Source organism: Gymnogyps californianus, chromosome 27, assembly GCF_018139145.2.
Source record: "Gymnogyps californianus isolate 813 chromosome 27, ASM1813914v2, whole genome shotgun sequence".
In the NCBI taxonomy this organism is placed as follows: Eukaryota; Metazoa; Chordata; class Aves; order Accipitriformes; family Cathartidae; genus Gymnogyps; species Gymnogyps californianus.
In genome coordinates this window covers 237706-262306 of record NC_059497.1, presented here as the reverse complement: position 1 = coordinate 262306, position 24601 = coordinate 237706, and the positions used below count along the sequence as shown (strand labels likewise).

The following is a 24601-nucleotide window of genomic DNA, read 5'->3' as shown; positions in this document are numbered from 1 at the left end:
GCCGGAAGAGGCTCGCTGCGCCTCCGCCGCTTCCGGACACGTGACGCCGCCGAGAGCGGCGCCCCCAGGGGAAGGAAGACGCGGGCCAGGAGGGGGGCTTTTTTCAAAATCAGTAAAACTTTATTCTATTTCCATTCTTTGCCATTAACAGAAAAAATTGGAGAAAGCAATGTTTGTTTTACAAAGATAATGCATCTCCCAGAGAAGAAAACCCTAAATTGAGAATAGAGGTAACATGAAAAAAAACAAACAAACAAAAAAAAAAAAACACAGTACTGCCCTCTATTCAAAGAAAGTAACTCCTGATCTTTTTGGTTAAAGTAATACTTAGACCAATCATTCAGTTTTCTTGCTTGATAAAGTGTGACTGGGGAAATGGAGGGAGGGGGGCAGGGGGAGGGGGGGGAAAAAGCACACAGACATCAACTATTTCACCTTGATGAAAGTCTCAATACAGCTATGGAAAGCCTAAGTATTTATTCTTTTACAGTACACTGGGTGCCGGCTGCAAAAAAAGAAAAAAAAAAGTATTCACTTCAGGCACAACTTCTTTCTTTTTAAATTTAAATCAGTAAAAGAAACTGGGTTTAGAAGCTGCAGTGTTCTAAGCAGCAGCAGATTTGTGCATTGTTTTAAATATATTTAAATTACCACACTGATGGCACACCTCAGCCTTATGAAATTCTGCACTGCATGTGTTTCAAAACGCTACAAAAATAAGTCTACCCCGGAAAGAGACTTTCATTGAGCTCTAACAACTTTGCTGGCTAAAGGATTCAAGTTAAACGAAATATGAAAACATTGTAACATTTGGCCATCAACTTAAGTTCTCTGAATGTTCATACAGGTTTTATATAAAGTTGAACTTATTCCACCCTCATATGGTCCTCAGAATTTGAGCGGAGTGAGCTAAAGTGAGCCTTCCGCTTCCACTTGGAAGGAAAGACACAATGCAACTGAGCACTAAGGCGTAGTAATACCTTGGCCAAAATAACAAAGATAAAGCATAGATAACTGTAGTGCAGAATTCCATAAGGTCTACCAGAGTAGAGCTGTCTATAATGTTTACTCACATAGGCAATGTAGATTTGCAGTTACCAGTTGCGTTAAATGCACCATTCAAAACAAGCTTCTAAAATGTGATACTATAAGGCGCCACCTTAAGTTCTCCAGAATGCAACTGTGCATAATTTTAAAATGGTTTCATAAATTTATTTTAAACATAACATGAGAAGGTGTTAAAACCGGTGTAATAGCTTCTTAGAATTTGGAGGAAGGGATGAATAGGGAGATATTCAGTACCCTTCACCAGCCCCCACCACTCAGTCGTACATCAGGTATGGGTTTTGTGGATCAGTCTATAACACCAGCTTGACGGATCTTTCTCTCTGCACCAAATCCCTGCAAGGAAAACAAAACAAACTTTTAGCTCCAGCATCACGCTTTAAAGCAAACCTGTTCTGTTCCAACCAAGTACAGCATTAGCATGTTTCTAATTAGCCGCATTTGTCTTCAGAAACAGGAGACAGTAACAAAACAGGTTCTGTGGGTTGCTCTTTATAGTCCTAGATACTTCACAGATTCCAGACGCTTTACTCCTCCTGCTTATCAAGTGGTGGCAGAACCTTATGTGAAAGCCAAGTCTAGGTAAAGGGATTTCACACTTATTATCTCTGAAAAGGGGAGCAGGAGGTTTATAAAAGAAAAAACAAACCAAGACAGCCATTATGGGCTAGAACACAAGCAGCAATTGGTTGCTTCTATACCGTGTGCTCTTCTGAAACCACAGCATACATTACTGACACAGGGTATAGCGCCCCTGACTTCGCACAAGAATAATCTAATCTCACACAGCAGGTGACTAGCTCACTATGGAATGAAAGCGGACACCACCTTTCAAACAGTTTAGGCTTCCAACAGAGGAAGCAGTGTTATGTTATCTAAGTTAAAACACAAACTGCAGTTACTCTGCAAGCTTGCCTTTTATCTTACGTACCTTTGAGTTATCCGGTCCCCTAGGCTGACGAAGAACTGTTAGACGAGGAGCATTGGCATCATCCAGATTAATGCTCTTTAAACGATTAACAAGTCTATCGGGACGTGGAGCAGCAACAGCCTTAGCGCCTTCACTGTAACAGTCAACCACACAGAGCACTGATGACGTCCCAGAGATGGTGTAAGCTACCTAATTTATACTCACTTTCCCCATTAAGCTATTAGCATAATCTGTCTTGTGTGAAAGCGGACCTTCTGGATGACACCATGTATGTCTGCCTCAAAACCACCACTTTAAACACAGGCCTCTGAAATAGCAGTAGCTCAGAAGAGTATTCTCAAAAGGTTATTCTTCAGTCAGTAGAGGTGTTGCATTTACTCTCATGCACACCTAAATAGTACTTCCTACATTTCTGTTCCCTAACTGCAACAATAAAAGGCTTACGAGTCGCCAGTACGTAACGGCATAGCATTAACATCTCTGAAGATGATGAGAAGAGAATTTTGGAGAAAGAATGAAATGTTAGCTTCCTGTTGCTGTAGAAGTGCTATCTCAAGCTTAAACAAAATCCAAATTGTGCAGTTTTCTTCAAAATGTGTAAGTACTTCAAAAGCAAAAAAAAAAAAAAGAAAACCCAACAAAAACCAAAAAACCACACAACAAAAAACCCACAAACATCACCCTTAAGAAATGACATGCCAAAAAGAAGAGTGCCTAACAACGTTGTTTTTCTATTTAAAAATGAAAGTTGCTCTTCAGGAAACAGGTGGAAGCACTATGTACTATGCTGGCCAGAGAGGCCAGCAACTACATAGGAATACCATTAGTTTTCTTATCATTCATTCATTTCTACTTAGAAGGCTGTATCCAAGTTCCTGCTACAGGGGGAGCTTCTTAAGAATAGATTAAAAAAAGAACAAGCTATCTGTAGCTAAGAAAAGCTGAGAGTTCTGCTGCTGCACCGTACTGGACACCCTACAAGTGCTGGCAGTTCTCAGGTGAGAGGCTCTCACTGAAGCTGCTGAAATTCAGAGCTCCTGTTCTAGAAACAGCTAGCTCAGTTTAGAAGCAGCATGCACTCCACTACTGTGATGCAGACAGTGTGCCAGATTAAATCACTAATTCTAAATCCTCACCAGACACGCCACACGTTGCAGGCACTGCATTTTCCTGTGCGCTGGTTCAGGATTACTGAGAACTCCACTTCATCCCCAGCCTGTAGCTCCACACCATCCTGAACTTCTTTGACATGGAAGAAGAGCTTTTTGCTGTCACCCACTTCGTAGTTAATGAAACCGAACTGAAAACCAACACATCACAAGGTTATTTCTTCCCTCTTGATCCAAACAGATGCAATGACTTACTCATTATTGCAGTTTAACTTACTTCTAGAAAAAAATATCTGAAGTGCTAATAGAAGTGGAAATGCAATTTCTACACTGAACAGAACATTCTGTCTGGAAACAATACTTCTGGAAGTCTAGGCACTCTTCTTGGGTTTGTAAAGTGACATTTAAACCCCGAAGTCTATAGAACAAGTTCTGAAAACTGCCAAAGTCCTGGCAGTTGTATTAAACTGAGAAGAGCGCTGTTGCATTTTCTTTTCTAAGACTCCACCTTAAAAGCTACACAGTAGAAACCGCTCCACTTTTTGGTCTGTCACTGGTCTAAGTAGTCAGTTATTTCCATTTACCGTTCTACTCATGTATAAACCAGCAAAACTCATCTAGCTTCTCCGTAAGTGACTAGAGCTTACTGCTGCAGAATAACTATAAAAATAGAAAGCATTCACAGCACTTAATTTTCTAATCATGCTGAGATGCAACTAACTAGGGTTAAATGCGTTTTAACACGCTCTAGTCAGATCTGTCATTACCTCAACCCTTCGGGCCCCATGCTAGACGCCAAAAAGGACTGCTGTGGTTTGACCCCAGCCACACAGCCGCTCCCCTCTCCCTCCTCCCAGTGGGGTGGGGAGGACGATCGGGGGGGGGTGGGGGGTGGGGGGGGTGGTGTAAAACTCATGGGTTGAGATAAGAACATAAGTTTAATGACTAAAGTACAATAAAATATAATATGAACTACTACTACTACTAATAGTAATGAAAAGGAATATAACAACAAAAAAAAAAAAAAAAAAAAAAAAGAGAAATAAACCCCAAGGAAAGACAAGTGATGCACAATGCAACTGCTCGCCGCCCACTGACCGATGCCCAAGCAGCAATCTACCCCTCCCGGCCAACTCCCCCCAGTTTATATACTGGGCACGACGTTCCATGGTATGGAATACCCCTTTGGCTAGCTGGGGTCAGCTGTCCTGGCCGTGCTCCCTCCCAGCTTCCTGCACACCTGCTTGCTGGCAGAGCATGGGAAACTGAAAAGTCCTTGGCTTAAGATAAGCGCTACTTGGCAACAGCTAAAACATCAGCGTGTTATCAACATTATTCTCACACTAAATCCAAAACACAGCACTGTACCAGCTACTAAGAAGAGAGTTAACTCTGTCCCAGCCAAAACCAGGACAATCAGCCTTCGTATTTCAGGTGGACTGTAATCACTGACTGCTTAATGCTGTGAAGAAGCTGCTTCTAGAAGCAGAGTATGCACAGTTTTGTTTTTTTAAACACTTTTTTTAATGCTGTGTTCAGCAGAAACCAGTTAGATCAATTTCTAGGACATCTCAACAACAGGTCTTCAGAATCAACCACAGCAGGAACTGCTGCCCAGTAGTACCGACGTATCAGCACCAAACCAAGTACTGAGTTCACCTTTACTAAAGTCATATTACACAGGCTTGCATAAACCAGTACTCGGGTTACACAAACCTACTCCCCTAGAACCAGAGTACAAAGCAATCCATTTGTGCACAACAAGCTTCCTGGATTCAAGTGCTGAAGTGCATTCTCATCTGCTCTATGACAAGTCAAGCAGTTATTTCCTATTAACATACATCTTGTCTTCATAGCAGCGGTCACTCACCTGATCTTTCACGCATTCCACTGTGGCTCTGCGGAACGGTGTGATGTTAACAGCCATTGTTTGCCCATTTTGACCAAGAACACAGAGCTGAAACTTTACTGTCTCTCCCTTTTGCAGACAGTCACCTTTGTTTGCCATTCCAACAATTCCAAACGGATAGACCTCTCCTTTCATCTCACCTACAGGAGGAAAAAGTACAAGACAGAATTGAGAGGCGTCCTTTCCTACCTGAGGGCATTCAGAATTTATTTCCAATATTAGAAATGCTGCTTTTACTGTGAGCTTAGTAGTATGAATATAGCCTGTAGTGTGAATATAATCCTCAACACCTCTATTTACAGTTTATTAAATTTCTGTGCTTCTTGTGCATTTGTGAAAGGAACACTTATAATTTAAAAGCAACAAATCTTACCATCCTCCATGACTTCAATCATGCCCTGGTATTCAGTTTGTGTGGGATCTACACTCCTCAAAGGACGAATTACTTTACCAGAGTAAACAGTTGGATCAGCTTCTTCAGTGATACCATTCACTGAAAAAAAACAGACAGTGGAAGAACAGAATGTTCTAGTCATACTTTATTTTAAAAAGAATTAATAAGCGATTCAGATTGACCAGGAGCCAATAGTTTGCACTGCAAGACACCTAAGGCAGTGCACTATCACCCAGTAAAACTGGAACAGCTTTAACACAGCAATAACTAATGACAGCTTTTCTAATAGAGACCACGCTGACACTTCAAACACTGAAGCAGAATAATACTAGTTTCTCATGAAACTAGAGGCCATGGAACTTGAAAAGCAAATCGAAGTATTTTATTTCTCTTCCATTGCATTCCCATTCCCTGCACACTTTAATCATTCAATAATCTTTAAGTATGCGTTTTTTGCCCCCAAGTTCTTAATTCCCCCATCTGCATTCCTCCTGCAATTTTCCTTCTGTGAGGTCCAGCACAACTAGCGCAATTACTAATTTGGCTAGTTCTGCCACTAGGTCTCTCCTTACAACCCTCCAATTGAAGGGGATAGAGTACGGTAAAGGTCCAAAGAGTTGCTACTGTCTACAGGACTGTTGGTCTGCACTTGTCTGTTCTCTGGAAACACAGGCAACAGCTTTCAGGAAACCAATGACCACCACATTAAACATCATCCTCTTGGTCTAAGCTCCAACTGTAAATAGATTATTAACAAACTTTATCCATCAGCACCTGCCGAGAGCCTTGTAAGGAGAAAATACCAGGTACAGTCTTACCTGCATGAGTTTTGTTCACCTTTTCTGCACTAACTTTGTTTCCTTTGCCTTTTGACAAGCTGTATTCAACAGTGTCTCCAAGTTCCAGGCTATCAATATCACCACAGTATTCGCTACAGGAACAGAATTATGTACAATTTTCCTTTAGTTACATGACAACAGTGATGCTCATCCAACATTTACATAAGTTGATCAGAAACTATTTAACTAGCTCAGCACTTCACATTTTCAAGCAATCCTCATTCAAGGAAGCGAAGCATTTCATATATACAATACAACTGTATTTCTTCGCCTGGGATTCAGAGGCACAGAACATCAAGACGGCTGACTAAGAGAAAAGCCTGAACCAGTCCAACAGAGATAATAAATGGAACTTGAGACACCTAAGCATATATGTATGTGTGTGAAGTCCAAAGGGGTTTAGCAGTCAACCCTACAAAACTCTGCCCCCCCAACAAAACAAACAACCCCCCCCACACACACACAAACAAACAATAATAAAATCGTCATTCACCTGTAGTGGAAAAAGATCTCCTTATCATGATTTGCTGTTTCAATAAATCCAAAGTTATCTTTCAGGGCTGCCACGTATCCCAAAAGCCTCTTGGAGCTGTAATTGCGTCCTAGCATTCTGACAGAAACAGCTGTTTGCAGACCAGTTCTCTTCACTTCACAAACACAGAACTCAACCTGTTGAAGAGGTGCGTATCAATACTAGATAGAAAAAAACCAAACAAACCACAACCACCAAAACCATGACCACCAACAAACACCCCTCCGCCCCGAAACAATTCATTTCAAAGCTGTGTAGTTCTAATCAATAACTAGGCCCTCCAGGGAAGTAATTCTCTAGCCACTACTCTCCCAGAAACATCCATCAGTCACTGACATTTACTGCATTCCAAAGAGTAGCAAGCAGTCACACCAGCGATATCTGCAAGGCAAGCCAGCTTCTAGCACTCAGCTTCTTTTACCTGTTAAGGATGAGAGCCTTTCTGTTTATGTGATTCACATCCTTTCACTACACTTATCACCAGTGGCCTACAGTGAGCATGTACCTAGCCTTGCTCACTTGTTTCAGATTTTTAAAAACAGTAATCACTGCCTTCCTAGCATGGCTCCTGAACACTGACAGTTTTTAGGCTGCTCTTCCAGATCTCTGAGCTCTTTCTCCCTTTCCATTGTCTCTCAGGCTAATTGGCTTGTAAGGGTACGATCTCCCTCTTCAACATCCATCTCAAAGTCTCTATGCTAATTTCCTCTTGATTATTCACAAGCGGAGTCCACTGTCTTAATGATAAGAATTCCTGGTTTAAAAAGCATCATTTACATAGTAAGACACTATTTTCATATACGTATCACCAAGTTTTAGGATATTTTTCTTAGTTATACAGAAGATTAAGCCACTCAAACCTAGGACAAAAGAAAAGAAATGGGTAACATTACGCAGATGCCTTTTCCTTCATTTGTTCTGAGAGAGAACAAGTCCAGTAACAAGGCAAAGAGAAGCTCACATCTCACAATGCACAGAAAAATATTTCCCAATGGTATACTTAGTTATATTGCCTTATCTCCTATCTGGGGATTAGCAGATCCTTCCACATCCTTGGCCTGGTAAGGAATGGTCAGTTTTACTCCACAGTCATCATAGACAATTATTCCATCCTCAGCTTCCTAAAAACAAGGCATCAGAATTCAGCAATCGGTGTCTTATTTGTAAGCAAACAAGTTTACTACATACAATTCAAGCACTGCTCATTTGAGCCACAGTGCTTTTACAGTAACTGCTCAGTAACTGGTGAAAACACAACAAAGCAATGTACTCTGACTAAGAAGCTTTAAATGATACTAGACAATATTTTTAAAGGAAAGAAAGTATTACCACCATTTCCACTAAGTATTTATTGGAAGTTTAAGTATTAAACAATGCCAGAAAACAGCATGACAAAACCATAGAGGTTCTCCTCTAGCCCTAGAAACTTAATTTTAACCAATTCTATCTAGCATCTCACATAGTAGGAGACAGAAAGAAACTTCCCATCAAGTTCCTGGAAATTATCCTCAACAACATGATCATTAACGATGCTTTTACCTTGTTTCACACAAGTTAGTTTTCACTGACTGCTGTCATTAGCTATTCAATGTAGTTCACACTTATACAGGATAAAGAGTGCTTCAAAAAGTTGAATTACAGATTTTAAGGAAGCACACTCAGTCTCCAAAGCCAGGAACACAGAACAGGTACTTCACAAGTAGAAAAGCAGCATTACCTTCTCTTTGCCTTTATTTGGGCTAGTGGCTTTGGCTGGAGTGGCTTCTTTGTCTATAGTGCCCACAAAACGGTGATCTGATTGGGTGTGGAAAGAAACCGTGCCCTTTGGAAGTTTTTTAATCCTTATAGCATGATTTCTTTGGGCAGACAACATATCCTGAAAACCAAGATCGATCAGATTTTAGACAGACTGCACAATTTCTTTAAAAACCTAAGATTTTGTAAGAGTATTAATCTCACTTACAGGAACGACAGTAAACTCTACTTCATCAGAAATATGGAGTTGATTTCCATCCATAATTTCACTGAAGTGAAAGAACATGCGAGCATCCCGGTCCACACATTTAATGAAGCCAAAGCCATCTCTCATTGCTGCAATCACACCCTGAGAATAGTCAAATGGACAATTACAGTTTTGCTACTAGTATGCGACATCTGTCTGCAGGTACTCCACATCTGTCTGTGGAGTATGTAATAATCCGAACACAAGGCCTGAATCCTATGAAAACACTTCTTGGTTTATGCAATATGCTTCCTTGCAAACTGTAGTCCTAATGGCTGTGGGTCAACCTGAAATGCAAACAAGTCGTACTTACCTAGTTTCTCAACTTAATTTCTTATGAAAAGTTAAGGAGAAAAGATTAATTTAAGCCATTAACAGGAAGGACCACAGTTAAAGAACCTGACAGTACTACTACACAGAGAGCACAATCTTGAACGGGGTAACTCTACAAATACATGCATCATCTATACAAGTATACAACACACACAAAGAAAACATACAAGAACCTACATAAATGGGAAATAAAACCAGTGGTTGGAGGGAAGTTTAAGAGAAAAAACATCAGATTTCCAGACACAAATGAAGACATTAAAAAAGCTTTCCTACAAAGAATTTTGTTAAAACAAGACTATCATACCCATGGGTGTATATTACGGTAAGCATGTTACATAATATTTTAGTGGCCTTCCTGTTAACCACTAGAAACGGAACGCTGAATGATAAACAGAATATACTGTGCCCCATCCACTGTCAAAAAACCCATTTCTCACTGACCTCTGTTTAAAAAAGGCTCCATGAAGTTGCTGAAAGAGTTCATTACTCAAGTCAGGAATAGCTAGTACCAGATCATGCCAGAGGCATTGAGCAAGATGGAATTCTCGAACCATTTTAACCCAGTTACTACAGAGCCTTTAGCAAGTCTCAGAGAAGGCTTATAGGATGTGAATGACAATGCAAAAACACTTCCCACCTTTAGGAACATTCTTCTTTTATATAGCTTTCACAAGCTCAGGAAAAATCAGCTAACCTTTCTAGAAGCAGCCAATACTTGTCACCTCAATGACAGCTCAATTCAGGAAGGCAAATATATCTAGCCAGAGTAGGAATACAAGAAGTCTATAGGATAGAATACCAAAAGCTGAGAGGCTGAAGTCAAAATTCAGTGGTTTTCTTAAAGCAAAGGGTCCCTAATTCACAGCATAGTGATGTGATAGCACTGTAACTGGACTCCAATTGAAAAGGCAGGCAAACGTACAGTCCAGTTGGAACAGAACCAACACTCCAAAATTACAGGAATGAAAGATATTCTTTAATACTGATTAGCATTTCCATCTTAGTCCCTGTAATCCACAAAGAGTTTTTTCGTATGTGATAGAACACAGCTCTCTACCATCCTTCTGCTGGACCCTCAGAGAGAGAGGGATTGGCCAACAAACATGAAATCCAAAAGCTGCACCTCCTGATTTTTAAGACTTTTCACTACCTGAACCAGAGTAGTCCTAGGTTCTTCCAGTTTTCGAAGGAACATGAGTAGTTACCTATTTAGACTCAAGCATGTGGATTTTTAAACTAGTAGTTCAAGATTGCATTACTTCTCTGTCTGCTATAACCAGCTAGCAATCCACTCCAAGAGGGCCAACTAAGGTCTAATTTTCTAATATAATTCATTTACTCAGTAGTTAACTTTTTATTTTTTTAAAGGAAAGATACACAGCATTAATTCTGAATTTTATACCATTTAAGCACTTTGTTTGAAGTGTACATCTGAGGATTGGATTTCAGAAAAGGCAAATGGAAGACACTAGTGATTTTTACATTAAGTTATCGTTTAAGATAAACCCCCCATGTTTTGCTTTTGTTTTCCCCTCAAGAATTAAAAACTTTTAAAGATAGATACTTGCCATTTCCCTAGTTTCATTAGTAAACTGGAAAGTATTGGGGAGAACCTCAATATTGGTGGCTCGTTCCAGTTTGTCACGTCTGTCTGTTGAAATATTGAATCGAACGTGGTCACTTTCCAGCAAGGTCACCTTGGATTTTGTATCTTTGTCTCCAAATGGAAGTTCTTTAGGAATCACAAAGTCAACTTTGATGCGGCCCGGTAATGGATCACTCTAGCAGACAGAAAACCCAACAGAAAAAGTTAGTTCACCTACAAGACTCAGCATAACTGCAGACAGAATAGTTGGCAGAAATACTAATGCTAACAGAAGTATGGATGACACCGAATGCCTGCTGGACTCAGATCCCTAGCCTTCATTTCTACCACTCCCAATTTGTAATTTATGGTGGTTTTTGCTGTTGTTGGTAGGTTTGGGGTTTTTTTTAAGCACCAAGCACGTACTGCCAAAGAAATTAAGACTATTTCAAGAATTAAGTTTATAACCATACTTAAAACATTTCTAAAAGGCAGTGTCTTTCTTATTAAGTGTTCAAAACACACAAAAAAACCCCCACCCCAAACCATCCCAAAACAGTAACGCAGACTCACCTAAAACCTTAACGGAAGTGCTCATGTACACTCTTTCCTCAAAGCCAAACATTAAAGGTCAAGTTATCTCTCTGTCAAAAACCTCATTAACTGTTAATGCTCACAGGAATCCACAGATCAGGCTTATTCCAGCAAATATTTTCTCCCCTTTTCCCTATGCTTTTGCCTTAAAGATACTTCCTAAACCCACAAAATTCAATGGGAAGTATTTGAAACATTAAAGAAAACATATACCCCCAATGTACCACTACCCTAATTCTTGCTCTTTATAAACTTTAGAAAAATTGCATACTGTGACTGCTATCAATGGGTGTTACAGGTTAAGTCCAAGCTTACTCCTTTACTCTGACGCAGTGCTTATGCAGCAGATTGTTACAGGGAAAGCGGAACATTTTTACTGTTTGACTGGCATTCAATACAATCAATACAACTTTTCACATAAACTTAAGTAAATACTGAAATTCACCTGGTTTTTGCTGGGTACTTTTGGAATTACTTTGGTTACAGTTCCTTCAAAATGTTCAATGCTGATATCTTCAAAAATGACAGTTCCTTGAGGCAGCAGTCTAACATCTGTTGCAACTTCTTTACCCTAAAAGCACAAAATCAGTCAAATACCCATAGTGAAGAGGTAAAGTAACAGACATTTTCCAACGAACCTCCTCCCCCCTTCTTTTTACAAGTTAATTTGAGAAAACAGACAGCTGTCCAGTTACACCCTACGATCTTGTCTTCAGTTTTTACTGGATTTCGTCTTACATTTCTGTCTTTGATTGTAAACTCCACATCATCACCAGGCTGTAAGGCTTCTAGGTCACCTTTAAATTCACTATAGTGAAAGAATATCTCCTTCACGACATCACCCCTCTCAATAAATCCAAAGGCTTCCTAAGAACAGAACAAAGCGTTTAATAAATTGCCTATTCTCTTAACATACAAAGACAAAATTTTACAGGTTCTATCAAACACAATAAAAGACTATGACATACCAGTACAGCAGACTTATGAGTGCACACAGCTAACAGACTACCACAAGAAATATATAAACAGAAATAAAGGGCACTTCCTTTGTTAAGAAGAGTATTAGTATCAAAGATTAGCTGTTTAAACCGTTGCACCCAGTTTACACCCATAGCTCCAGACTGTTAATAGCTCTTACTGCCCTAAATACATTACTTATAACACTACTTTTCAGAACAGCATTTCATTTTCAAATGAAACTTTAAAGCTAAAGCATCACTTACTTTCATGGCACAGACTACTCCTTGACAGCGGGCTTGTTTCTTTTTTAATAGCATAATGTTACGAGCACTTACAGCACCAGTACTAGAGGGGAAAAAAGTAAACAGAGCAAACCTGAAACAACTCAAAACTGGAGCAAAAATTAAGATTATATTTCATAATGTCATTTCAGTTCTTGGAACAGGCATGAATTCTGCCTGACTACTAAAAGTATGAAGTCAGAAAAGCAACACCAACTTACTGTTTATTTGTATCAATTACAAAGTTTATTTTATCTCCTGTTTCCAGCTGTACATTTCCTTCAACATCCTCCGGGGTGTAAGTCAGGTAAAATACTTCCTGTAAATTAACATTGACTAATATTACTCTATTTGCAGAATAGTTGTTTCAAAGAAAAATTAACACAGCTTTGTTTAGTAACAATATCTGCTATTGAAGAAATTAATTTAGTGAGAAAATAGAAAATGATCAAGCATGGCATGCAAAAACATTCTTTTTTCCATTGTGCTGTTTTGATGAGTCTGTAACAAGCAACTTAAGTTGAAAGGTTTGTATGTGGCCATCTTTAAATGTCAATTTCTAAACTTTAAAAGTTCAAGATAAGGATACACGAACATTACGTAACCCAGCTTCCTTAAGTTTTAAAAGAGAAAAACAACTATTTGGCTCTATATAAAGTTCTCCATAGACATAAGGAAGCAAGCTATCAAATTAACATTTCTGTTTGTAGTAATTACCAAAGCATGCTTTTTTTTTGGCCAAGAACTACAGTTCTTAGCAGTGTCAATTGTCTACATTACATTGCGTCAATTTTTTGCTCATAGACCACAGCGATGCATCAGTGAAGAGTTCAAGTAAAACATGTAAGTTTTACCCCATTACGTTCGTAGCATACACTCCCTGTTGGACTCTGACCCGGGGCAGCTGGAGATTTACTCTCTAAATTGTGAGGAACAGCACACACAACCTACCAGTCAAAAAAAAAAAAAAAAAAAAAAAAAAAAAAAAAATCCATTGGTAGTCATTTCAGGAGCAGCACTGTTGAATACAAAACGAATCTCAGTATCCTCTACTATACATTCAGGGATGTACTTCTAGTGTAACTCAACATGGAATGCCATGCTGCAAAGTTTCAACCTTACAGAACACCTGTTGACCCTAAAAACTGTTTGGAGCTAAGAGCTTAAACTGAACCTCTGAATTTTTACCAGAGCAAAAGAAATATATTTCAGTGTAACTGTATACTGTACGTAGTTAATATGCATGCTAAGTGAATCTAGCCTTCTGTACTGGAGTAAAGGATGGAAATTATGCATGTATAGAAAACAGGTACTAACTTGTCCATTTATTCGTTCTTCAGGTAATATTTCTGGTTTTATCTTCACCAGTTTAATAGCAATGGGTTTTCCAGTTCGGCGATCAGAAGACACTTCAAACTCAACATCGTCTACAAGACAATCAAACATCATAATGGCATCACAGAGTTTTGTTTGGGGTTTTTTGGGGGGGGGGGGGGGGTTGTGGTTTTTTTTGTTTTTGGGTTTTTTTTAATCACTAAATGGTTACATTTGCTAATTCACTGCTTGTAGCCAAACACAACAAAGTAAAACTCAGGTGCTTTTGTTAACAAGGAAGGACACTCTATTAGCAAATATTCCTCTCGTTATTCTGCTTATTCACTCCTGTTGCTAATGACCTATTCTATTTGTAATGGCTTGCCCCTCAATAATTCCCACCCCTTGCCCCGTTCACCATACAGCAGACTTCACACTGAAGTTCAGACAACATAACATATGCCATTAAACAGTTTAGAAATTTCACTGTCACATTAATTAGTAGCATGAAGTAGCAGCCTCCCCATTCTGAAAAACAACTGGCCATCTTCAAACTAATTCTAAAAAAAGAAATACTGAGTACGTGAGGTATATTCTTCCACAGTCTAAGCACTTGCTTCCACCTCAGTTATACAAGTTTGACCTAACACCGCACCTTTTCCAGAATGGCCACAACTGTATTAATACAAGCTGCACAAAGCTTAAGTGCTGTAAAGGTCTCTCATCAGGAGTGGTAGATTATTAATTCAATTGTCTCTTTAGCTCACCAGAAGCAGCAGCATGCATCTGTTCATGCCACAAGATAAAAGGATTTTCTATGGCAAGTGAAAGAGAGTGGTCTTCACTCAGTCAAGAAGCTCTGAAAGTTGCCTAATTACCTCCTACTTTGAGCTCCTGTAAGTTGCCATTATACTGTGAACAGTGGAAGAACAGTCTAGCTTGCCGTTCTGAACACTGAATGAATCCATAAGAGGTCAGCAGTTTTTCTATAACCCCGGTCTCACGCAGTGCTGCCGAAGTACCATTGGGGTACCCGTTGTGTCCATTGTTGTGGAGCAGGTTTGGATCAAAGCTCATCTGTTTAAAAGAAAACAGCGGGGATCACAAAAACCACTTACTTAAAATAAGTTTCCTTTCTTCATGCCCATATAACAGAATAACAAACACAAAGAGCTTGTGGAAGTTATCGTAACAAGCAAATTCTAACAATTTTTTAAATAGAGTAAGAACACCAAAATAGTCAAGCTTTTGTACAACAATAATCCTTAAAATTTAGACAGGCAACATATTTACAAAATAGGCCAGAAACACAACACCGAAATAAAGCTTGCTTAGACCAAAACAAACTTCTGACTTTCATAAGTATTATACTTCAAAGTACTCCCACATTCACTATTTCACACCAGAGACTGAAAATATCTAAAGTATCTCCTCTTCCAAATTAAACAGGTAATTAGGAAAATGCAACAGTTATGAACCAATAGAATTAGGTTCACATCCCTGCAAAGTTTGTCCCTAGTTTGTCTGTTCAGTCTTTCATACTAAAAAAATGGTTTTAAGTATTTAAACATTTTTGCACAGTTATGGAATTAATACCCAGAATTAAAACTTAAACTAACATTTCTGTGGCATAGGAGCACAAGTGCTAGAGAGACTGAGAAAACTTGAAAACAGCATTAAACTAAAAAAGTTAAAGCTGTAATGAAATGTTAAAATTAACTTACATACATGAAAACCTTTTTTTTGGGGGGGGGGATGTCTTTTCAAGGCACAGGCTCAACCTTGAAATATTCACAAGTCCCTTTACTAACTCATTGGCTTTTTGATGTGCAAGTCTCATTTTTAAAGCAAGCCACTTCCATTTACAGGTTAGCAATTACATCAGTTGAAATGTATTACACCTCACTAAACTCTGTAACTCAAGAAAGACTACTGAAGCAACCCTCCCCAAACAGTCAACGTGCATCTTAAAATACAGTACTGGAGGGGTTTATTTGCTGTAGTTTCCAGAGTATTTATTTTGGAAACAGAATGAGACTGTATCTGTTCTCTGCTTTCTTGTTCCATCAAGCAGAAGAGATTCAAACTTAGTCAGCAATATGTTTAGTGGAGCTAAAAGACACCTGAGCAACTTGTAAAATGGTCCTGCTTCTTACTCTAATACAGACATCAAGTTACTCAACGTATTAAAAGGTACAGTTACAGCATGTCTTATTATGCTGTTTGGAAATCAGTTTAAAAGTGATCAAAGAGCACTGAAGAACACCTGCTGTGAAGTTCTTGGGCAGAAATCTTTATTTTTTAAGTGAGACTGACTTTAAGAAAAATAAATTGGGAACGACTGCAAGAAATAAGGATTGACAGAGCTCTGACCTCCAAGAGAAAAAGGAAAACATCAGTCCTCACACCACTGTACACAGCAACTTCTCAAGAGTAGTTAGCCTTCAACCATTAATCCCAAATGGTTCTAAAAAAGATGCTGGTACTGGTTAATGGTGAAACTGTTAAGCATAACCCATGCTGGTTTATTTTTCCTGGAACATTTCCACCTTCATGCTATGGCTTACACGTTATTTAATTAGACTTTCATGCAAAAAGGATGTCGTACCAGAACCTAAGGGGTATTTTCACTCATTTCATTTTGCAGAAGGAAGTGATGTTTTGATGTGAGAATTTCTAAAAAAGTTTCAAGAAAAAAACAAAACTGGTACTTCATAATTTATTGGGAAAAGACCAAATGCTTCATATTTGCTGAAAAATTGTTGATACTAAGAATGTTAAGAAGTGTAAGTATACTCACAAGGTAACCAACCCTATGACTTCCTGTACTACTGAAACATGTTGACATTGCTGCTCTGACCTACAGGTCTCTGATGCAGGGGAGCCCCCTTCTCTTTAAGACCCACATGTGGTAGATGTAGATGAAGAAAAATACAAAGAAGGGAAGCTGGGGGAGGTACAGGAGGGGGAAAAGGATCTCATGACACTGTATAATGGTTCTCCATCTCATACAGCTGTGACAGCATAGAACAGTGTTGGGGGACTACAGAACTCGTCAGTAGTTACAGTGTTAACCACCCCCAAGCTCTTTAAAAATTCAGTGAACTAGTAAATCTGTTATGATATAATTTCTGCAATATGCACTGCATATTTTCTTGTTTTACATCTCATTTTTCATTCCATTTTTAAAATGAGTAACATTAGTATGACCAACTGTTGCACAAAAGCTGCAAGTCTCAATGGGAAAATGCACCAGAGGCAAAGGTGTGCATATATACACCCCTGATGCAGAAACAGCTGCAAAGGCTATATGTTCCGTTAAGCTGTATTAAGAGGACTACTAAAAGCCTAATTCAGAGTCTCTTTCAGTACTGTGCTTCTTCCCACACACTACAAACTCTTGCAAGGAAGGGACTACCTTACTACCCAGCTTCCCCTCTCCGACCATCTCCCTGCACTGCACCCTTGAGGCAACTTCCAGAGGACCTGCCACCTAGAAACAACTTAATTCGTAATTTCTTTAATCCTTTAATCCTCTTCTATTTTGCCTAATGTAATGTACAATAATTTTGCTACCAGCTTGACAAACATGTCTGTTCAGGCACATTTGACACTGTCAAAAACTTTGGGAGAATGAAAATAATCTCTTTCAACACAGAACCAGAGCACCAGTGCAAGAAAGCATTACAACATGGTAGTTTACAAATGTCAAGCAAAGTATGTAACTACTATGTGAACAGCTGGTTCGCAGCCAGGTTAGATATAAATTTTATTGCCACCATATTCAGACTGATAGCCTCCATACTGTCCCAAAATTAAGTAACAAACTGCATTACATAAGGTCTTCTAGAACAAGACAAATAAACAGAAAGATGCAGTATTGTCTGTTAGAGTGGCACGATAAGCCATAGTATAACAGACAAGCAGTTACTCAATCTCTTCATTTTAATCAATACTGCCCTCTTATTCTACAATTATGAAAACTCCAGTATCAGGATACCCTACAAACCTGCGATAACTGGCATAAATCAATACTCTTACATGTTCAAGTAAGTCATAAAATACTAACATGTCAGAAACAGTGACTCAAAGAACATGACCCCCAGCAGAGACCCCTGGAGAACTCTAGTCCATCCTCCTCCTCCTCCAAGGCCTCTTGCCAACAACAGACAAAGGCAGCCATGCCTTTATCTAGCTGAGTCTTGAAAACCTCCAGTGGCAGAGGTTCCACCACCTTTCTGGGTTAACTGTTGCAGTGCTGTGCTACTCTCCTAGCAAAGATGTCTTTCTCTCATGTCTAGCCTAAATTGCTCAAGGAACAAAAGCCCACAGGAGTTGCATCTTTTTTATGCAGTGGATCGTGTTTAAAGGAAACATTTTCTCAGAGTATCTAACAAAAATGCGCTATACAAAGCCGCTAAGAGTTACAGACTAGTTCCTGTCAGCATCACTCCAATATATGAACCCTCATCTTTTGAGGAAGGCAACCCCTAGGACATTCCATACACAAGAAGATGCCCTTGTGGGAAGGCAACAGCTGAAGTGTTTGATTTTAAGCCATCCTAAGAGTTTGAAATACTTTTCAAAAATAAATTGGTCCTGCAAGTAAGGTGGCTGGGGGAAGGGAAAATGATATGCCATTGTATCTTTTCCCAGGAGAATAATAGGCAAAACCATTAACCCATTCTGAAAGCTCAAATGAGTGTGACAAATGCTTTTTGTGAGTCATTTACAAAATGGTCACTTCGCATCTCTGATACAAGTTAAGTACACAAACACACATACACCCCTGCCACCCATTAAGGTAATACTACTAAAGGTACATCAGATACAGAAAATAACAAAAATCTACCTAAAAATCAAGTTCAGAATAGCCTATCTCAGGGTTAGAAAACCACACTGCTGTAATCTCTTGCTCAAAGACTACCATTGCATGATACCATTTGAACAGTTTGAGTTTAAAGGAGTACTAGTAGTATAGCACAAAGAACTCATCATCAATTATCTAAAGCCTGACAACTTAAGTTCAAAGATACACTCCTCAGGGTGGAATTAAATTTGCTGTAGAGAGAAAGATACGTTATAATATCAGCAGTCTTTCCAGATCCTTGTCATATTCCTATACCTGTTCAAACATAATGTTATAACAGAGTGTAACAAAAATCAAACACAATGTCCGTTTATACATATCACCAGGAGTACTGTCATAAAACTGTTCTTTAAAAAACTTCTAGTAATAGGCTACAACCTATTAATGTACAAACAAGAGTTGCTTGGCCCTACAATATAATGGTTATATACTGGACCACAACTACCTGGCTGTGCTGTCCACTGCCAACAGTTTGCTCCCAACAGTTGACTTTTAACACAGCTGACCTGTCAGTTTATAAGAAGTACGAACCCCACCAATACAAGTACTCAGAGGAAGGAAAAAAAAAAGACCTATGCAGTAAGATTTAAAGTTGACTAAACAGAGGTTATTTGGGGGGAAAAAATAAAAAAAAAAAAAAAGGATTGGAACCACAACACTACCGTTACTACAAGAAAGAACCATTAATAACCAGCCGTCTAGGGTTATAAGTATTGTTAAATAGAACTTTACTGCAGGTACTATTAATTTGTCATACTACTACTAAACCAACACAACAGCAAAGAACTGCAAAAAAAGCCTAACAAAAACCACACCCTTCTGTTGACAACGTGTTTCCTATTAAGTTTAGAAATATACATGTAACTCTTTATATAACACATGCACCAACCTCGCAGTGATATTCAAATATTGCACTTTCAGTAGTATTAGCCGATTCTTCTGTTTCAGCACAAGTTTCTAAGGATGAAGACTGCTATTATTAAAAAAAAAAACAAAGAAAGAAAGAGAGAGAAAGAGAAAGAGAGAGAAAGAGAGAGAAAGAAAACAGCAAGAGAACGTGATCTATCAAGCTAATAGAGAATACAAGTGCTGCTGCCCTGGGCAGTTTCAATACAGCACTGGAGAAAACAAAGACTACTAGCAGCGTTGGGACGTGCTCTTTTGAAGCTGTTGAGTAGGCACAAACTTCTTGTTTCAGATCAAGCCTTGTATCTTCAGTGTAAGTTTCCTCTTCTTTGGTCTTGAGTTGTTGCGATGTGGTATATTCTTTTCCTGATCTGAACTTGAAGCAGCAGTTTCAGGTGGTAAATTCTGTTCTGTTCCACTTCATACTGGGGAAAGGAAAAAGAGACACACACTAAGTATCACTTTAAAAGAAATTATGTATCAGTCCTACCTGTTCCTACAAAAAGGTGCATTTCCGCTACCTTAACCATGTAGGTTTAATCCATGCTAGGAAAGACTGTTTTACAGATGTATTTGGCATTCCCATTTTTAGTTTTGTTTTCCAAGAAAGTCTACCTCCAAGCCAGTGATATGGTATTTCCAATTTTAAACTCTTCAGACGCAGTTGGCATTTCAGGAGAGGTCCCAGTTTGTACAATTAAAACAGCAACTTCATTTTGATGAATAGCAGCATCATTTAACGCAAGTCTTAGTCCTCCTATCAGTAACTTTATATGGGTGCTGTCTCATAATTTAATTAATAAGTGCTTACACAGACCTTCAGAGTAGCAATAGGGTATATGTGCATGGGGGAATTAGAGTTTCCTGGTAATTTTTGCTCCAAAAGGTAAGTCAAGGACTAGCAATACCTGAAGCACCTTTAGTTTTGTATAAAAATAAACAAGCTTTGCAATTATATGTATAGATGTTGTATGCCTGTTCTACACAGACCACGTGCACCCTGGCATAGCATGTAAAGTAACTGCAGAGCCATTCTCTGGACTTCTTAAAACAGTATTTGCAAAATGTTGACTACATATAGATAATATTTGTGTAGATAACATAACAGAGAAGCCTCTCTGCAACAGTAACTAGATAATAATTCTCTCCTAAAGAGAGAATTTCCAGTACCACTTTGTGTTTTCATGAGAAAGCAGTTTAGACAAACTGCCATCTACCACATAAAACTGAAACCTTATAGAAACAGAAGCTTTTTTTGAAAAGAAATAAAATCACGTTTTGATTTGAGGTTGTTGCTTACTCAGTAGATATAGGAAAAAAAGGGGAACAGAGTTCTGTGGACAAAAGCTGCTAAGAAGCAACACAGCTATGAATCTATGGATAAACTAGCATGTTACGCAGTAATCTAAAGGTATGAAGCATCAGAGCACACCTCTTCCTCAAGTCGTTCTACAAGTCCCACACCAAATGAGCAAAAATATGGACAAAGCCTATTTGCCCCACTGCAGCGGGAAAGTGAATTTCACAATTTACGTTGAGCTTTGAATTCCCTTTAGTGAACTTGAAAGAGTCAACTTAAGTGACTGAAACATGAATGCAAAGACATTTAACTCTCATCACAGTGAAAATGCTGACTGCAGTCAGCTATTACAAATAAGAACTCTAAACCCCAAAAGCACACAATGGCTGTATGCAAACTCATCACCCAGCTTTCACGGAAGTCTGTATTTCAATGACTTCTCCTCCAGATGAAGCATCTTCCTTTAGTCACCACTCTGAAAAACTTTCGGCTGAAATAAGTTTTCTCGTCAGATCATTACACATACATGAATGAGACTAAATAAGAAACTGGATGAGGGCAGTACAAACCAGTATCTGGTATGAAAGGTTTGCAGTGAAAGATTCAATTATACAATACATAAATCAGAAGACACGAAGCTATTGCAAAAATGATGAATCACTAGACTTTTCACATACCTCTGTACTAGATTCAGGCAACGGTTACCACAATCTCTTTCAGGACAGTATTATTTTTTGGACAGCATTTCAGAGCTCAAATGAGCATCCCCCCAACCAAGTTCAGGAGAAATGAAGCAGGCATACACTGTATCACAGAAACTGTAGAGACACTTAGAATCTTCTTATTCATGTACTTCTCTCTCATCTAATTAGACTAATATTATTAGAGCTCTACTAGAGCTGTAACGTATCATATTACACTTCTCATTTTTCTGGGCATAGAATATATTACATTTTCATAGAATAGTCAAAATACCTCTTCTGCCCAAAGATGACTAAAGCTAATTTCGTCAGGTAATGGAAGCTTTTCCATTCCAAAGCATAAGCTTTTCCCTTAAAAGCCAGTTCGATTTGATAAAAAGCTTGGTTTACTACACCTAAGTTATTAAAAAAACGGGGTTGTCAAGCAAGCATAACTCAAGCAAAAAAAAAAAAAAAAAAAAACCCACCACAAACAAACTCACTGTGTGTGTCTGCTTCAAATTCTTTACTTTTTAATTCAGCTACTATAAATACTCCTCCAAATGGTAAACACCCTAAGCAGCTGCCCAGCCCCCAAGTCACACTGGGTTCTGTATTTGTATATTTACAGCTGAAAGGATTAATGCAAAGACAGGGAAGACCTGTCCAAGTCTTGATCTTGAAGTCTTTCAGGTGCTGATTTTGCTAAATGACAGTAAGTCACATAAAGCTGTTTACAGCTAGAAACCACCGATACAGCCTAACAGTAGAACCTGCCGGACTACAAACGCTGTTTTGTTTCCCATTTTCTTCACAAAAAGAGGTAACTGCAAGAACATGCATTTTACTGGATTAGAACATGTGCTTCTAGAAATAGCCATCTTTTACATGACTAAGACCAAATTTAATAAAGATAAAACTTTATATTTTCAGTATGCATGCATAACACAGCTATTAGATACTTTGAGATAAAGCTACTCCGTATCTTCCCAGATGAATATTGGAAAGCAGTACTGACCACTAGCTCTTGAGCACCCCAACCAATACATGACAGCTATGAGATCAGCTACCACCATTCACTAGGTTAGTGAAGTCACTTTTAAGTCAAAAAAATACATCTACGGGAAAAAAAAAGTTAAAGAACTTCCAAGGACATCTGTAAAGGCATATATACATACAGAACCATTTAAAAAAATAATGATAGAAACAGAAACCCGTTTCCTTTTAACGGGTCGGGAGTTTGGGGAAGAGCCCCGTGCTCGTTATCAACCCAGAGAACAGAAAATTGGACCCAGACCGAGAGAGGCTCGTCGCAGGCCTTCAGGAGGGCCCTGCGGCACGGCAAGCTTCGAGCGCCCGGCGCGGCCCTCCCGGCGGCCCTGTTCACTGCGCTGCAGCAAGATGGTGGCCGCGGAGCGGAGTCGCGGGCCCCGCCGAGGGGCGGTGCCAGAAGCCCCAGCCAGCAGCGCGCCGAGCGGGGGCCGCCGTCTGCGGGAGGCGGCCACACGCCGGCCGCGGCCTACGCTATGACAGCGCAAAGGCCGGAAAGGGGCCGCGCCGGGCGCCGCCGCTTCCCGGCCCAGGGGAAGGGCAGGCGCGGCGGAGGGAGTGGCCGCCCCGCCGCCCTCCCCGCACACAAAAGGGGGCGATGGCGGGCGCTCCCCCACACACAAAGGGACGGGGGCCTCGTCTCTGCGCCGGGTGGGGCTGCGCGCGCGGCACGCCGGGAGCCGCGGTCCGCCACCGCCCCTCCACGGCGGCCGCGCAAGCCCGTCCCCAGGAGCCCCAGCGCCGGGGCCCCGCCCGGGGCCTGCCGGGACCCGTAGTCCCCTCGGCGCCGCCCCCGGCCGGCCCGGCGCCTGCCGGCCTGCAGGCCCCGACAAGCCCCGCAGCCCGCCGGGCCGCGCGGCACGCCGGGAGAGCGAGTTCCAGCGTCGCTGCGGCCCCGCCCACGCCGCCGGGCGGAACTGCAGCCCCCAGGAGCCCCGGCGGCAGGGCGTCTGCCCGCGGGACGCCGGGAACCGTAGTGCGCACGCCGCCACGGCCCAGCGACCCGCGGCCACCGGCACTCCATCCCCAGGAGGGGCGGCCTACTAGGCAGGCGTCCGCCCTTGCCCTCCCCCCCACCCCCCGGCCACCGCACTCCGCGCAGCCGAGGGGAAGTTCCAGGCGCCTTCACCCCGCCAGGACGGCTGCGACGAGAGATAAACGGGAGGCGGATCCCCAGGTGCCCTCCACCTCTTTCGCCGACTCCCGGGGGCCCCGGTATCCCCTCACTTCCGCGGGCGCCGTCTGGGCGGCGACGGGAGCCGCCAGAGCCTGCCGCGAATCGTACTCACCCCAACAGCTCAGCGCCCCCGCTCCAGCGCCGCCATGAGCAGCACGGCACAGCACGTAGGAATAAATCCCGGCCTCTCGCGAGAGCACCGGGGTGGAGCCGCGCCTGCGCCGAGAGGAGCCCAGCGGTCCGCGAGGTGCGCATGCGCGCCCGGCAACGGGCTCTGCGCGGCCGGCGGCGCGCGCCCCTCCCCGCCTGAGCGGAGCCGCGGCTGCCGCGCGGCCCGGCCCCGCCCCCCGCCCGCGGCTCGGCCCCGCGAGGGCGTGGGGAGCCCGGGGCGGCACGGCGGCGGCCGCCTGCGCAGGGCCGCCCTTCCCGCCGGGCACGGCCCTCGGGGCACGCTGCGGAGCGCGGGCCGCCGCCCTGCGCGCGGGTGAGGGCGCGGAGCCGCCGCCGCCGCCGCCGCCGCCAGCGCCTCGCTGGCTCGGCTGCCGAGGCGCGGGGCCAGGCGCGGGCACGCTCCCTGCCCTCGGGCACGCCGCTCCCGCCCGCTGAAAGCTCGAGGGAGGGAGACGAGCGTGGCGCTGACCGAAGGCCACGCTCAGCTGCAGCAGCGGAGCGGGAGGCTTCGCGCCTGGCTGTGGGGGGCCAGCAGAGGAGAGTTTTCAACAGGAGCGGAGCGAGCTCTTCAGAAAATGCCCGGCAGCCCGTAAGAATCG

At 41.5% G+C, this 24601-nt stretch overlaps 1 protein-coding gene across 2 annotated transcripts; it reads right to left on the bottom strand.

Moving 5' to 3' along the window:
- Positions 1 to 94: 94 nt before the first annotated feature.
- Positions 95 to 24002, bottom strand: CSDE1 (cold shock domain containing E1). 2 transcript variants are annotated; one of them, XM_050911596.1, is made up of 21 exons: positions 23944 to 24002; positions 19608 to 20049; positions 14727 to 14925; positions 13852 to 13961; positions 13389 to 13481; positions 12756 to 12853; positions 12517 to 12598; positions 12032 to 12160; positions 11739 to 11864; positions 10683 to 10895; positions 8743 to 8883; positions 8497 to 8655; positions 7793 to 7900; positions 6741 to 6916; positions 6227 to 6339; positions 5388 to 5507; positions 4976 to 5154; positions 3133 to 3296; positions 1997 to 2129; positions 1333 to 1401; positions 95 to 505 (listed from the first exon to the last, which is right to left on the bottom strand). In XM_050911596.1, exons 3-20 carry the CDS (start codon positions 14923 to 14925, stop codon positions 1354 to 1356), a joined length of 2391 nt encoding a protein of 796 aa, XP_050767553.1. In that variant the 5' UTR covers positions 19608 to 20049; positions 23944 to 24002; the 3' UTR covers positions 95 to 505; positions 1333 to 1353. The 2 variants fall into 2 exon arrangements, with proteins under 2 accessions (XP_050767553.1, XP_050767552.1); XM_050911595.1 differs by lacking the exon at positions 23944 to 24002 and adding an exon at positions 22902 to 22916 and having other exon boundaries at positions 95 to 1401.
- Positions 24003 to 24601: the final 599 nt, after the last annotated feature.

What these genes read in the sequence shown, in the direction of transcription:
- CSDE1 (XM_050911596.1), bottom strand. Translation starts at nt 14,925, where the DNA reads ATGAGCTTTGATCCAAACCTGCTCCACAACAATGGACACAACGGGTAC. An exon ending in GAGTAGTCTGTGCCATGAAA is followed by an intron (nt 12,161 to 12,516) that starts GTAAGTGATGCT and finishes TTCTGTTCTTAG; the next exon opens with GAAGCCTTTGGATTTATTGA. An exon ending in CTAATGAAACTAGGGAAATG is followed by an intron (nt 8,884 to 10,682) that starts GCAAGTATCTAT and finishes GACTATTCTCAG; the next exon opens with GGTGTGATTGCAGCAATGAG.